This window comes from Gavia stellata, chromosome 30 (genome assembly GCF_030936135.1).
Source record: "Gavia stellata isolate bGavSte3 chromosome 30, bGavSte3.hap2, whole genome shotgun sequence".
NCBI classification, from domain to species: Eukaryota; Metazoa; Chordata; class Aves; order Gaviiformes; family Gaviidae; genus Gavia; species Gavia stellata.
In genome coordinates, this window is record NC_082623.1 from 1143581 (window position 1) to 1156235 (window position 12655).

The 12655-nt window shown below is 55.1% G+C and overlaps 1 protein-coding gene across 5 annotated transcripts; it reads left to right on the forward strand.

Annotated features, from left to right (window-relative positions):
* The first annotated feature begins 94 nt into the window (after positions 1-94).
* On the forward strand, positions 95-12212 carry TNNT2 (troponin T2, cardiac type). Of its 5 annotated transcripts, XM_059831237.1 has the most exons (18): positions 95-231; positions 2667-2714; positions 3717-3727; positions 3851-3868; positions 4507-4536; positions 5297-5353; positions 5935-5967; positions 6500-6535; positions 6834-6855; positions 7842-7902; positions 8043-8159; positions 8537-8614; positions 8768-8878; positions 9284-9393; positions 9854-9944; positions 10496-10536; positions 11252-11257; positions 11918-12212. In XM_059831237.1, the coding sequence occupies exons 2-18, from the start codon at positions 2677-2679 to the stop codon at positions 11964-11966; spliced, it is 909 nt and encodes a 302-aa protein (XP_059687220.1). In that variant the 5' UTR covers positions 95-231; positions 2667-2676; the 3' UTR covers positions 11967-12212. The 5 variants fall into 5 exon arrangements, with proteins under 5 accessions (XP_059687220.1, XP_059687222.1, XP_059687221.1 ...); XM_059831240.1 differs by lacking the exons at positions 95-231; positions 2667-2714; positions 3717-3727; ... (2 more) ...; positions 11252-11257; positions 11918-12212 and having other exon boundaries at positions 3799-3868; positions 9854-10052; XM_059831241.1 differs by lacking the exons at positions 95-231; positions 2667-2714; positions 3717-3727; ... (3 more) ...; positions 11252-11257; positions 11918-12212 and having other exon boundaries at positions 3799-3868; positions 9854-10052.
* Positions 12213-12655: the final 443 nt, after the last annotated feature.

Consider the following 12655-nt stretch of genomic DNA (forward strand, 5'->3'; position numbering starts at 1 on the left):
TCCTGGGGGGGAAGGGGGAGCGGCGGAGGGGGCCGGGGCAGTGGCTGCCGAAATAGCAGCTCACAAGTGTTGCATTCCTCGCTGGGCGCCGGGCACATTCCTCCTGGCGCTGCCCGCCCCGGGGTGGGTGCTGGAGCCCCCTTAAAGCCTCCTGCCCCCAAAGAGCATTTCCCAGACACCCGCCGGCTTCCCCTTAGCTCTCTGGGACCTCAACGGTGCCCCACGGCAGAGGTAAGGCTGGGGCGGTGGGGTGCCCGCTCGTGGCGTAGGATGCTCAGTGGAAGGGCAGTTGTTAAAGACTCAGAAGGGGTTTGGTCAGGGTTAGTGGTCCTCCCCAGCTGCTTGCACTGGGATTTTTGCTGTGAAGACATTCCCACAGGTAAAGCATCAGGGCCCTTTCCAGGGGGTTGTGTTTGCAACTTGCCCAACGCCTTTTGAACCACCCTGATGCGTGCCAAGGAATCTGAGAGGATTTTGGATGCCCTGGTGCCGGGGGAATCTCATGGAGCCCTATTCCCTGTGTCCCTGGAGGGAACAGGAGGGATTCAGTGCCTGTGGAGAAGTCAGGCTGGCCTGGCCCTGGCTCGCCGGCAGCCATGGAGTGGGATGCTCCCGTGCATGGTCTGACCTTGCCAAGCGGGAGGGGAGCAGCAACATGACCCACACTGGAGCAAATGCTGGAAAAAGAGAGCTCCATGTCTGGGTAGCCTGGAGGAAAGCAGGGACTGTGAACCATGGAGGATTAACTCAGCCCCAGAGGCGTGACCAGCCAGCCTTGAGCTAACGGAAAGGGAGGTTTTAAGGAGCAGGAGGGATATCTGGAGTATTTAATCCACAGCAAATGATGGGAGATTTTTTCAGTCAATAATATGTGCAATGCTTCCTCTTTAACTCTGTAATACATCTGCTGGGTTCTCCTAATTCTTTCAAAACAAGATCTCAAAGCTTTAATGGAAAGGTTTATCTGTTTCTGTGCAGAGGTTGGATAAATATTTAGATGGATAAATATCTAGCCACTTTTGGATGTAATGTCAGTTTTTCTTGTGTACCCCTCTAACGGTCTTGCTTTTATTGCTGTTCCTCAGCAAATGCTCTGTGGGATCTAGTGATGTATGAGAGAGGAGGTGAAAGGAAATGTAGAAATAAGCTTTCACAAATGCATGTTTGTGCTGTCGTGGCCAGGAGGCAGTCTCTGCTCTTGTGTCATGAGAGGACTACATGAAGTCTTGGGTGCTCAGAGGCCACATAAATGACTTAGCCAAACTCTGGGGGTAGCAGGACCATGCCAAGCCTGCGGGAAAAGTAGGGCCAGGAATTGATGTTCGAGGAGGAGCAGAGATTGAGAGGATGGTGCTGGAGCAGGATGCTTAGGGCCAAGCCCCAGATGCATCAGAGGGAAGGGAACGATGACGGCAGAAGCAGGCAGTGAACCCGAGGCAGACAGGGCTGAGTTCTGACTTCATTTGCCTCCAAAAAACACCTTCTGAGTCATTGCTCGGAAGTGAGATTTGACAACCCCCCGGGAACCACAGGTATGCAGAGACGCCCCTCCTGTAACGCATCTTTCCCGTGCTTGTGGATTCCAGTCCGGGATTCAGCATCTTGAATAAGCGATCCTGAAGCCTGTCCTACCCATCCCGGGTAATAAATGCTCAACAGATGTAGCCAGGACCAGTTGTTCCCAGACGCCAGGCAGGAGGAGAAGTGAAGTGGCCCTGCTCTGGGAACAGGTGGTTTAGCACATGGAAATTATTTCTAGAGCTGCCTTGCCTTGTCCTGCTGCATCTCAGCTTTGCTGAGGTCTGGCATGAACGCGAGCGGTGGACAGGCTGTGCAGGGGCTGGGGCTGCCGCTCAGGGCTGCTCCGGGGTGCCCAGGGCTGGGGGTGATCATGGGGCTGGTCTGTGCAGACCTTGCGGTGGAGCACTGGGTGGAAGACAGATGAGGTGGAATGATGAGTAAAGTCCTTCTGACCACAGCTGGGAGGGAGACGGGTGTGCTGGGAAGATGAGCATGGCCATTTCTGCAGAGTTATTAGCCCTATTGCTAAACCAGGCTGTGAATTATTCCTTTTAGCTAACCTCAGTCTCAGGGCCAGGACCAGGAGAGAAATGCTCCTGCTGAGCCCAGATTGTCCCTTCCAGAGCATGCTCTGCATTTGGAGGGCTGGGCTGGAAGGTCTCACCAAGATCTAGTGCTGTGGCTTTTGCAGGGCTGTAAATTTGAGATAACGGGACGTCCCTGCAAGTTTCTATATCCTAACCGAGCTAAGAATAGTCAGGAAGCAAAACAAGCTGAATGTTGTAATTGGGTTATTTTCCTGTGCCCTGAGCAAACACAGCACCCTGAGATGGCTGCGGCGAGGGGAGCTGCATGTCTTGGACATGGCTCCTGACAGAAGTTATCAGTGTTGCGTGAGGCTGTGTCTAATCTCCTGCCTCCTATTTGGGGTGAGCTGTGATCCTGGGACAGGAGGGGAGCGGGGAGCCTTATCTCTGCTGAGATAACGTTGTCACAGCCCGGCTGGGGACAGCTCGAAGCTCCAAGCGCTTTGGAGAGACGCAGCATCTCTGTGCCTGTGTCTCGGGCTCTGGAGGACAGGCTGTGCTTGTCCTTTTCTTGGCTCCTAACCCTCGCTTTTTCCAATCTTCCTTGAAATCTACTAGATAACCAGGCATGTCGGACTCTGAAGAGGTCATCGAAGAATATGAGCAGTAAGTGGTGTGTTTTTAAACACCCTTTCTTTCTTCTTATTCCCACTTTCCCACAGGGTTGCAGCATTGCTTAGAGGTGCCATTTGGGGGGGACACGGGCTCTCGTCATTACCCCAGCACCCAGCTTGAAAGGGCCTTGGGATTCCCCCACCCCGTGCCCATCCACATCACTGCTGTGATAGTGCCGAGACCCCCAGCAGTGGGGAGTTTTGTGTTAGGAGCTGTATGAGCACACACATGGCAAGGGACAGTCCCTGCATTGAAAATGCTGCAGTCTAAATCAGTGAGATAGAGCTGGGAAAAGCTGCTGTCATTCATCTGTTGCTGATGGGGTCCTACTGCCACATCCCCAGAATCACTCCCCAAGGCCCAAATTTGAGGGCAGTTTTTGCTGGTGAGGATTGCTGGGACATGAGGTGCACCCTGGAGGAAAGGGGCTCAATATCCAAGCCACGTGGTTGTAGGGATCAGTCCAAACACAGCTCCTTCTTCTCATCCACCAGCAGAAAATGTAGATCTGAATCCTTCTCTTATGTTTAAATGCCACGGCAGACTGGCACGCCTCGGCAGTCAGCCTGACCCCTGTGCCCAGCGTCCCCTGGGCACACCCGAGGACAGACGGTGCATCTCCCCGAAGTTCAGGAAAGGACTTCGGGGCAAAGGTGGGACGTGAGATGCCCATTTCTAGGATTACAGGCCACGGTCACTCGATCTTCTCAAGCTGCAAAACGGTGCTGTGCTCTGACCACTGTTGAAGCATCAGTCAAGCACTTCAGCTCCTGCTACCCACAGCGTGCAGGGTGATCTGGATCCTGTCCTGTCCCCACTGCCACCTTACAGCATGCCACACAGCAGCCTGCCCAGCAGTCATTCCCCATTGCTATGAAAAAGGGGAGCCAGCCTGGAGGAAATTTCAAATTCCCCTTTGGCCTCACTGATGGACGCTTGTGCCCCATTGCAGCAGCTCACTGTAATTCTGCAAATTTCTGTTGTGCTTTGCAGGGAGCAGGAAGGTAAGGGAACATGGAGCATCTGCAGCTGCCTTGAGGCTGAAGCTAAGAAATGATCAGAGCAACTTCAATAACCTGTGTCTTTTTCCCTTCCCTGTCTCCCGTGCGCACGTGTGCTCTGTGAAGAGGAATACGTCGAAGAAGGTAGGTGTTTCACCAGCGGTTGCAAGGACCAAAAGACAAGTGCTGTTGGTTCAGTGTTTTGCTTGGGTGGGTTGTGACAGTAAGCTCCTTGACTGCAATGGGCAAATTATGACCAGGAAAGGCAGATGAGACCATGTTCCAGATTTCTCCATCTGAAACATCAGTAGGATCAAAACTAGTTTGAATTTTCTCGGGATCTCTTTTGTCAGAGTGAGCCCTTGACTCAAAACAGGGGTGGAAATGCTGGACTCGGGCGTTGGCGGAGATGTGAGCACAATAACGCAACGGGAGCTGGAGCCTCAGCAGAATGTATATTAACGATGCTCAAGCACAAACCTCCAGCTGCCTCAGTCCGATGAAGAAGCAAACCCCACAGCGCACGCAGCCGCTCTGGGACACATCCGGGCTGTGCATTTGGGGCTGGATTTTCCTGAGCCTCTTGCCGCTTCAGGGCACTGCCAGGCAGCCCGGGCTGCTGCATGGCAAAACATCCTGAACGTTAAAAGCAAAGAGAGGCACAAGGGGGAAACCACTGCACTGCTAGAGTCCTCATCTCATGCAATCCATAGCTACACTCCACAGCTTTATGGCGTCCGACTAACCTCTGCACTTATTCCTTTCCCTCCTCCCTGGCTCAGAAGAGGAAGAATGGATAGAGGAAGAAGACGGTAGTTATTGCACCTTTCTTTATTTCATCTGTCTACTGCTGCTGTGAATATGTCGTGGGTCGGTGTGTCTTTTGCCTCTCCCTGGTTGGGAAATTGTTTTCTTTCATTCTTTCACTTCTCTCTCCTTGCTTCTTGCACTCCCCCCTTCCTGCTGTGCTGTGCTATCTACTTCTGGTGTCTGTGGCTTCTCTCTTACATCTATCAACCAAATGCACCCATGGTTTGCTATCTTCTTTTGCTTTCCTTCTCTCTTGCTGTGGGACCACAAGTCTTCTCAGGACCTGTGGGCTCCAGTGTCGCTCTGACTCCAATGGAGGACTCTTGTGGGGCTACTGCTCCCTCCAGTGGAAAAATGCTCCAACAGTGCCATAAATAAGATTGTGAAGGTGCCGAAGGCATGTTCTCTAAGGCCAGCCACTCTTGTTCTTTGCTAGCTGGAGGAGAGCAATAGAAATCACCCCCCCCAATCCGGGTCTAAGAGTATGGGTAGCAGGAGAGGGAATGAAGGACAAACCAGGAGGTGGCTATAAATCCTTTAATTTTACTTTTTTTCCCCTGACCAAGCACAGAGACCAGCCCTTGGGTAAAGGTTAGAGCGAAGCCCTTTGCTTTCTGAGCCGCTTCTTCTTTCTCCTGCGGTTACGTCTCCCCCGGGTCTCTCTCTCGGCCAGCTCTGTGCCGCAGTTGTCCTGATACTGGGGTCCGTAGGGAGCCTGCGGGAGCGGCGGCTGTCAGACTCACGCTGCCCATTATTCCACAGGTCAGGAAGAACAGGTAGAGGAGGTGGAGGAAGAGACCGAAGAAACCAAGGCAGAAGGTGCGTGGCGGTGTTGCCAGTGAACTCCCATGGCTTGGCTGGAGCCATGCCCCACTTCGGTGGGGTGCCGAGCAGGGTCTGGGATGTCCCAGCATGGCCTGTGACAGCAGGCCAGCAGCACAGAGGGGCAGCTCTCCCCCATATCGATGGTTTCCAGGAAGGAGGTGTCAAAACTGAGCTGCCCTTTCCTAATATACCTAGTGCCTTGGCACTGCAAGAACGAGGATAGTGGTGTTTTCTGCTGGTTGCTCATCAAAGAGTTTGTGTCCAGCACTCTGAAATAATGCCAAAAATCAGTTAAGCCTGTTCCAAGAGATTTCTGTAGCTCTACAGGGGGGATTTCCAGAGCTGGGGTCATGCTCTGGTGTGTCTTGCCATCCAAAGAGCACTGGACTTCATGAGACCTCTTTGGAGCAAACTGGGTTGCCTGATGTTTGTCCCCGTGCTGTGACGCCTGGTGGGGCAGGCTCAGATCCCAGCTGTGCTCCCCGAGTTAGGGTGCCGGGACCCCACTGTGCTGGGGGGAATGTGGATGCCCTCACCCATGGATGCTCATATTTTGCCCATTGCTTTTGAAACAGAACAAGAAGATGAAACAAAAGCAACAGGAGAAGGTAAAACAGGGATGGAAGAGGGGCAGTTTTAACCATTTCAGTCCTGATCCCAGTCCCCCAAGACACTGGCCCCACTGAGGTTTTCGGTGTTGAATTAATTTGCTGCTGAAGAGGGAGAATCTGTCGTAAATGGGGCAGAGCTGCCCTGGCCTCGTCCTCTGCCAGGGCTGGGGCAGCAAGAGGCCTGCAGGAGCCTGCAGGAGGGATGGCTTTGTGTTGCCTAGGTAAGAAATTCACCCAAAATACAGAAGGAGAGGGTAGTACTACTGCTTTCCCAGCCTGAGCTCTTGCAAAGCTTATCTGAGTTCCTCCTGGAGAGGACTTGGGGCTCTCCTGGTCTGTCTGTGGGTGAGGGATGTCTGTGAGGGACCTGCTCTCTCCTCGTTCATCCTGGACGGATGGAGCTGGGTTTTGCAGTGGGGATAAGCACGGGGCAGAGGGGGACAGCCTGGCTGAACCACACCGCTGTGTCCGCGGGCACTGTACGCAGCAGGGCTGACCTCCGGGAGCCAAAGCATTGTGTTTTCCACAGGTGGAGAGGGCGACCGAGAGCAGGAGCCGGGGGAAGGTGAAGTAATCCATCCTCGTTCCTCTCTGGGTGGGAGGGACTGTCCCTTTGCCTGTACAAGGAGGTACCAAATGCCTTTCTGCTCAGCCAGGACCATCAACGTGTGTCTCTGGTTTTGGCATACAGATGGGCACCTCGCTGCATGCCTCTTTGCTGGAGGATGATCCACAGTGCAGCCTGTGCTGCTGGGAGAGAGGGGTAGCTTGGCGCATTGTTGTGGGTTTTGGGTCAAGGTGTGAAAGCAAACACCTCTGTGACACTAACGCTGTCTTTCTCTCCTGCTCCCGGGGACCCACAGGTGAATCGAAGCCAAAGCCCAAGTAAGTGTCAGTGCATTTTCTCTGGTGCAAGGTCTGAACTAGGAGCTGTGCCAGGGCAGAGGCTCCGTGCCATGGGCTTAGCACTATGATCCATAAAGGGCATGGGACAGTGCGGCCTCAAAAGCATGAAAGCAGGGTGGGGACTGGGACATGGTGAGAGAAAGGGAGAGAAACAGGCAGATAAACATAGAATATGAAGAGGATCCTGAGAATGAGGTCTTGAAGCATTTTGTGTGCTCCTGGAGGCCCAGCTGCCCTGTGATCCTGCAGCTGGAAAAAAAAATCTGTGTGCATCCCAGCCCAGGGTACATGGTCCATGGCACAGCCAGGGTCTTGCTTCTCCAGTATGCTCCTAGCCACGGCTGGCATGAGGCAGGCATTTGCATGACTGCCAGCATCCCCGGGACAGGAGCACCTGCTTGAAGGACTGGGGCTGTGAACCATTGCCAAGAACCTGCGGGTCCTGATGGACCCCTGGGACGCTGCGGTCTGGGAGGTAGATCTGCCCTCAGCTGCAATCTCTTCATCACTTTGTGTCTTTATGTGGCCCTACTGAGCATCTCCCGCCCTCCATCAAGCCCACAGAGGATGAGGGGATGGTTTCCAGCTCTCTGTGCCAGATCACACCAGAGCACACAGTTCCTCTGTGCTCTTTTGGGTGAGCAGTGGGGTGGCTGCCAGCCCCAGGGTGCCTGGCAAAGGGTCATGGCCAAGTTGCCTGCAGCTTGCATAGTTATTCCAGCCATGTGGGCACCTTGGAGAGCTTCCCGGGAATGCCAGCGGTCTTCCTCTGAGGCTCTCCAGCTGGCAACCTCCAGCAAGCAGCATTGCACTTCCCTGTCCTCAAAATGTGCTCCTTCTGAATCCCTGGGGACTGCAAGACTCAGAGAGGAGGGCTGGGTAGATCAGTGCATGGATGAAAGGCACTGTCCTGTCCCAAGTATCTTCTGCAGTCTCACCATCCTCCTTTTCACCTTCAATTGCAGGGTCTTCATGCCAAACCTGGTGCCTCCCAAAATCCCAGATGGCGAGAGACTGGATTTTGATGTGAGTAGTGTACCCAAAGTCAACCCTTGTGAGGTGCTTCTCTTGCATCGCTCCTCCACACTGTGCCCAATGGCTCCGCAGCTCCTGGAGGGCTTCACTCGTGTGAATGTAGCCATCACCGCTGTTTCTATCTGGTGCAGGACATCCACCGCAAGCGCATGGAGAAGGACCTGAATGAACTGCAGGCCCTCATCGAAGCCCACTTTGAGAGCAGGAAGAAGGAGGAAGAGGAGCTCATCTCCCTCAAGGACAGGATTGTATGTCTGCAGCCCTCCCCCTCCATCGCTACTGCCACCCTCTCCCCTGTGGGCAAACAGCCACGATCCTTTCCCCACAGTCCTGACTGCAAGACCCAAGACATCCAATGTCCCCGCAAGACAGAGCCTGAGATTTGAGCCAGATTTTGTACCCCGGTGCCTGGGAAGGCCTTAGTCTGGCTGCTGGGATGCTGCGGTGCCTAACAGAGATGCACTTTCCCCTGTGGGATCTGGTCCATGTGCTCTCCTGGGAGACATGGAAGCAGCAGATCTGCCCTTGGGGCTCTCAGGGCTTTTGAGGTCAGGGATGTGTCCCTAGGGACAGAGAGGATGAAGATTCCCTGGGGCATCCAAGCACACATCCTCTCCTCCTGCAGGAACAGCGGCGAGCAGAGAGGGCAGAGCAGCAGCGGATTCGCAGCGAGAGGGAGAAGGAGCGTCAAGCCCGCATGGCCGTGAGTGTCCCTCCGGGGCTGGGGGGCTTGGGCTGGTCTTGGGTAGCAGTAGCCAGGCCATGGAGCACGTATGAGCACGAGCTGTGTGTTGCATGCAAGCTGGTCCGTGAGGTCTCTGTCCACCCGCTCCTGACCCCCTTCTGACCCTGGCAGGAAGAAAGAGCTCGCAAAGAAGAAGAGGAGGCCCGGAAGAAAGCGGAGGAAGAAGCACGGAAGAAGAAAGCTTTCTCCAACATGCTACATTTTGGAGGCTACATGCAGAAGGTGTGATCCCACCCCAGGCGATTGCAATGAAACTGCTGGTGCTCCTGGGAAGGGCTCAACGTGGGCTGGTCCCACAGCACCGTACACATTCTCGGTGATCGTAGACTGTGGCTTCTATAAGCAGAAGAAGACAGGCCACCACAGCTGGGTCACAGAAGTGGTCAGAGGGCCAAAGTGAGCTGAGAGCTCCACTTTGCACATGCTGTCCGGGGGGGTTCATCCTTGCATCAGGGACTGGGATGGGGGCGTGGAGGGTGTCTTGTCCACTATTGCCAAAATTTTCTTGAGGAACTCATGTACTTCTGGAGTCCCAAAAGCAGAGGGTGTTGGGGCAGAGCTGGGGGTAGGGGTAGGGCAAAAGCTGGGCAGATTTCCTTCTCTCTGATGGACTGATGGTTTCCTCAGTCAGAGAAAAAGGGTGGGAAGAAGCAAACAGAGCGGGAAAAGAAGAAGAAGATCCTCAGTGAACGACGGAAGCCCCTGAACATTGACCATCTCAACGAAGACAAGCTGAGGTGAGCATGGGCTGCAGGAGGGATGTCCAGGACAGGGGCTCTCCTTTGGGTCCCACCTCCTGGGCAGAATCCTGGGCCAGGGCAGGCTGCCTGGGGCTTTCAGCCCAGACAAGAGGGCGATGGCACAGCTGAGGGATGGGCTGTGGCACCCCACCGGGAACATGAGCTCCGTGGCTCTGCCGGGCCACCACTGCCAGGCTGCTGCTGACAGCACCGGCCATCAGAGGGAGCCACGTTCACATGCGTGGGACATACGTGTCCCCATGTGTCCCAACTTCCCACCCATGTCTTCTGTCCCCATGTGGGACTGGCCAACACTTGTCCGGCTGGGCATGGAGCCTGCAGAGACCCGTGCTGGGGGAGCAGGCGAGATGGTGGCATCACTGCCCTGTCCCCTGCAGTGAGCTCCCTGTGAGCCACATCCCTTTTCTGCACTGGCACCAGCTGGTTCTTCCCACAGGGACAAGGCCAAGGAGTTATGGCAAACCATCCGCGATCTGGAGGCTGAGAAATTTGACTTGCAGGAAAAGTTCAAGCGGCAGAAATATGAGGTGAGCCACAAGGTCCTCCATGAGCTTGCTCGCCCTCCGTATGCCTGGCTGCTCCTTCTGCTCCCCATTTGGGAGACAAGGTGGGTTGTCTGACTGATGGTGCTGTCGCAGGAAAGCTGGCTGCATCAGAAAAGGACTGTGCTTGCCTTGTGCATGGGGTGACAAACACCCAAGAGGCTCTGCTCCACAGAAAGCAAAGCCACATCTGCCTCCCTTTTGGAGATGAGCCAGGATCAAACCAACACTTCCCAGTGGTTGTTGGCCACTCTGGCAAGGTTGAGCACACAGCCATGAAATGCTGGAGGATGTGGCAGCTGCTGAAAGGGTCTGTGTGGTGGCCCTGTGACCTCCCAGCTCCTGGGGATGTGTGCTTTGCACCACAACAGGCTTCTTGCTGTGCTGCACATCACAGCCCTGTGCTAAACCCCACACCATAACTACTGAGGAAGAGAGAGCAGTGATGCACCTTCACCCCAGCCCCCAACACTCATCCCCGGCCGGGCATGGGCCATTCTGCCAGACCTCACCATCCGCCTGTGTTTCTCTTGCAGATCAACGTCCTCCGAAACCGTGTTAGTGACCACCAGAAAGTGTAAGTCCCTGGCCAGGCTGAGCATCCTTCCTTGATGCCTCCTGCCCTTCCAGCTCCCTGCTCCCCTGACCCCAGTTCCCTCTCTGTCTATCTCCTGACTCTCTTGCACCCTCGCAGAGCCACCTCCTATCCTTCCCCCTCCTGCCCCTGGTCCCACCGGTACCCGGTGTTCATGGCCCGGCAGGTCTGGCCTAGGGACCTCAGTCCATGCTGCTCTGCTCCCATTGGCAGACCCCCATTGCCTCCCACCTTCACCAGCTTCCCCCTGCTCCAGAGACCCTGCCTGGGGATGGACCCTGGGGAGACCCCACCTCTGCACATGGAGCTTTGTGTCCTGCAGGGTCCTGCCAGCCTCCAGCCATGCCCATCCCTGCAGTGGCTCTGACCAGCATCTCAGGGAAGATGCTGGAGATTCCAGGTTGTGTAGGAGGGGAAATCCCAGGAGATGTGGGAGCTGGGCAGCCCCACAAGGACAGGGGAGCTTGTCCCTGTGCCCACGTTCCCTGCACAGGACGGGGGGGGGCCATTTGTAGGAGGGTGGAGGTGGGTATCTAATCCCCACCCTTGGGAGCACCATGCTGCTCTTGCATCCCTGTCCTGCCCTGCCATCTCCCATGAGAGGTGCTCAGCCTGCCCCCTGTGACAGTCAGCAGCATCCCCCCCACTTACATCAAATCTCTCTTCTCTTCTGCCCCAACATGGCCTGTTACTGCAGCAAAGGGTGAGTACAGGTGTTTCCCGAGTGCCGTGTGTCTCCCACTGCATGTGTGCTGCATGGACACTGGGGCGAGAACAGGCTAGCAGCAGGGCTGAGGGAGGAGGCAATGCCAAGGACTGACAGCCAAAGCTGGGCTGGTGACTCTCAGGATACGCACCAGAAATGCCCTTCACTGTCCATGCGAGTCTCCTCCTCCTCCTCCTCCTTTCTGCTGACCCATGGCCAGAGCAGTGTCTGTTCCCCTGATGCTGGTTATGGAGAGCAATATGATGGGTCCTGGCTAACAGCTTCACAGCTGCTGGTTCCTGGGAGAAGGATCCTGCAGCTGTCTTTATCGCTCCACAGCTGGAGATCCAACTCATCAATTCTTCTCTGAAGGATCCTTGGGAGGGGGGAACATGGGAAGGGAATTGGAGTTCCTTAGAAACACCTGGCAAAATGCATGAGCTTGTTCCCATAGAGTCCCAAACCAGACTGACTCAGGTTCCAAGCTTTTACCTGGGGCCACTGAAGATCTTCTTCCCCACAGGGCAGTGATCATCAACCAGAGATGGCTCGGTCCTCTTTGCAGGGCCTCTGATTCTCCTCTGATGGCACCCACCTTCTCCCTCCTTTCATGGTCAATAGCACCTTTTTGTATCTGCTTTTCTGCTTCCCTTCCAGGTCAAAGGCTGCCCGTGGGAAGACCATGGTGGGTGGCCGGTGGAAATAGATGACTCAGAAGGCAAAGAAGGCTCAGCCACGGAGAGGTGTATTGCCTTTTGGTCGACCAGCTGGCTTTCCCACGTCGTGGAGCCTGCACCATGCGCCCACCCGCCCTCCCACTGCACAGAGCTTGCAAAGACCTTGCTGCAGGCACAGCGCTGTCTGAGTGGGCAGATGCTTCGCGAGGTGCCGTTTTGCATCTCCACACCCCCAGCTGATGTTGTGTCTGTAAATAAAGAGAACGGTGACGGGGTGTGGGTGTTGTCTCCATCCTGAAGCTCTGAGACCTGAGGAAACAGGCACAGGACAGTCCCAGCAGAGCTCGACTGAGCAAGCGCAGTTGCACACCCGCTCCCTGGGGTGCAAGAGGATGCAGCACCCACCCAGGACCTCCTGAGTAACATGTCCCCTTGCCGCACAGCATCTCACACTTGCAGTCCTTGGGAGGTTTTGTAACAGACCTCAGTGGTATGACCTGCTTTTCCTGCTGCGGTTTGGGGCAATCCTAGTCACTTTAGTTCCTGCTTTTGCTGTAGCAGAGCCCCCCTTGCTCCTCTCTGTGTCAGGGTTGGCCCTGTGGGACAGCATGGATAGGGACACTACTTCCAAGCCTCTTGGTCAATGGATTAGTCACAAACCCTGCTTCCAGGCCATTTTCATTCCTATTTCCACCACTTCCTAAAGGGCCCAGACCAA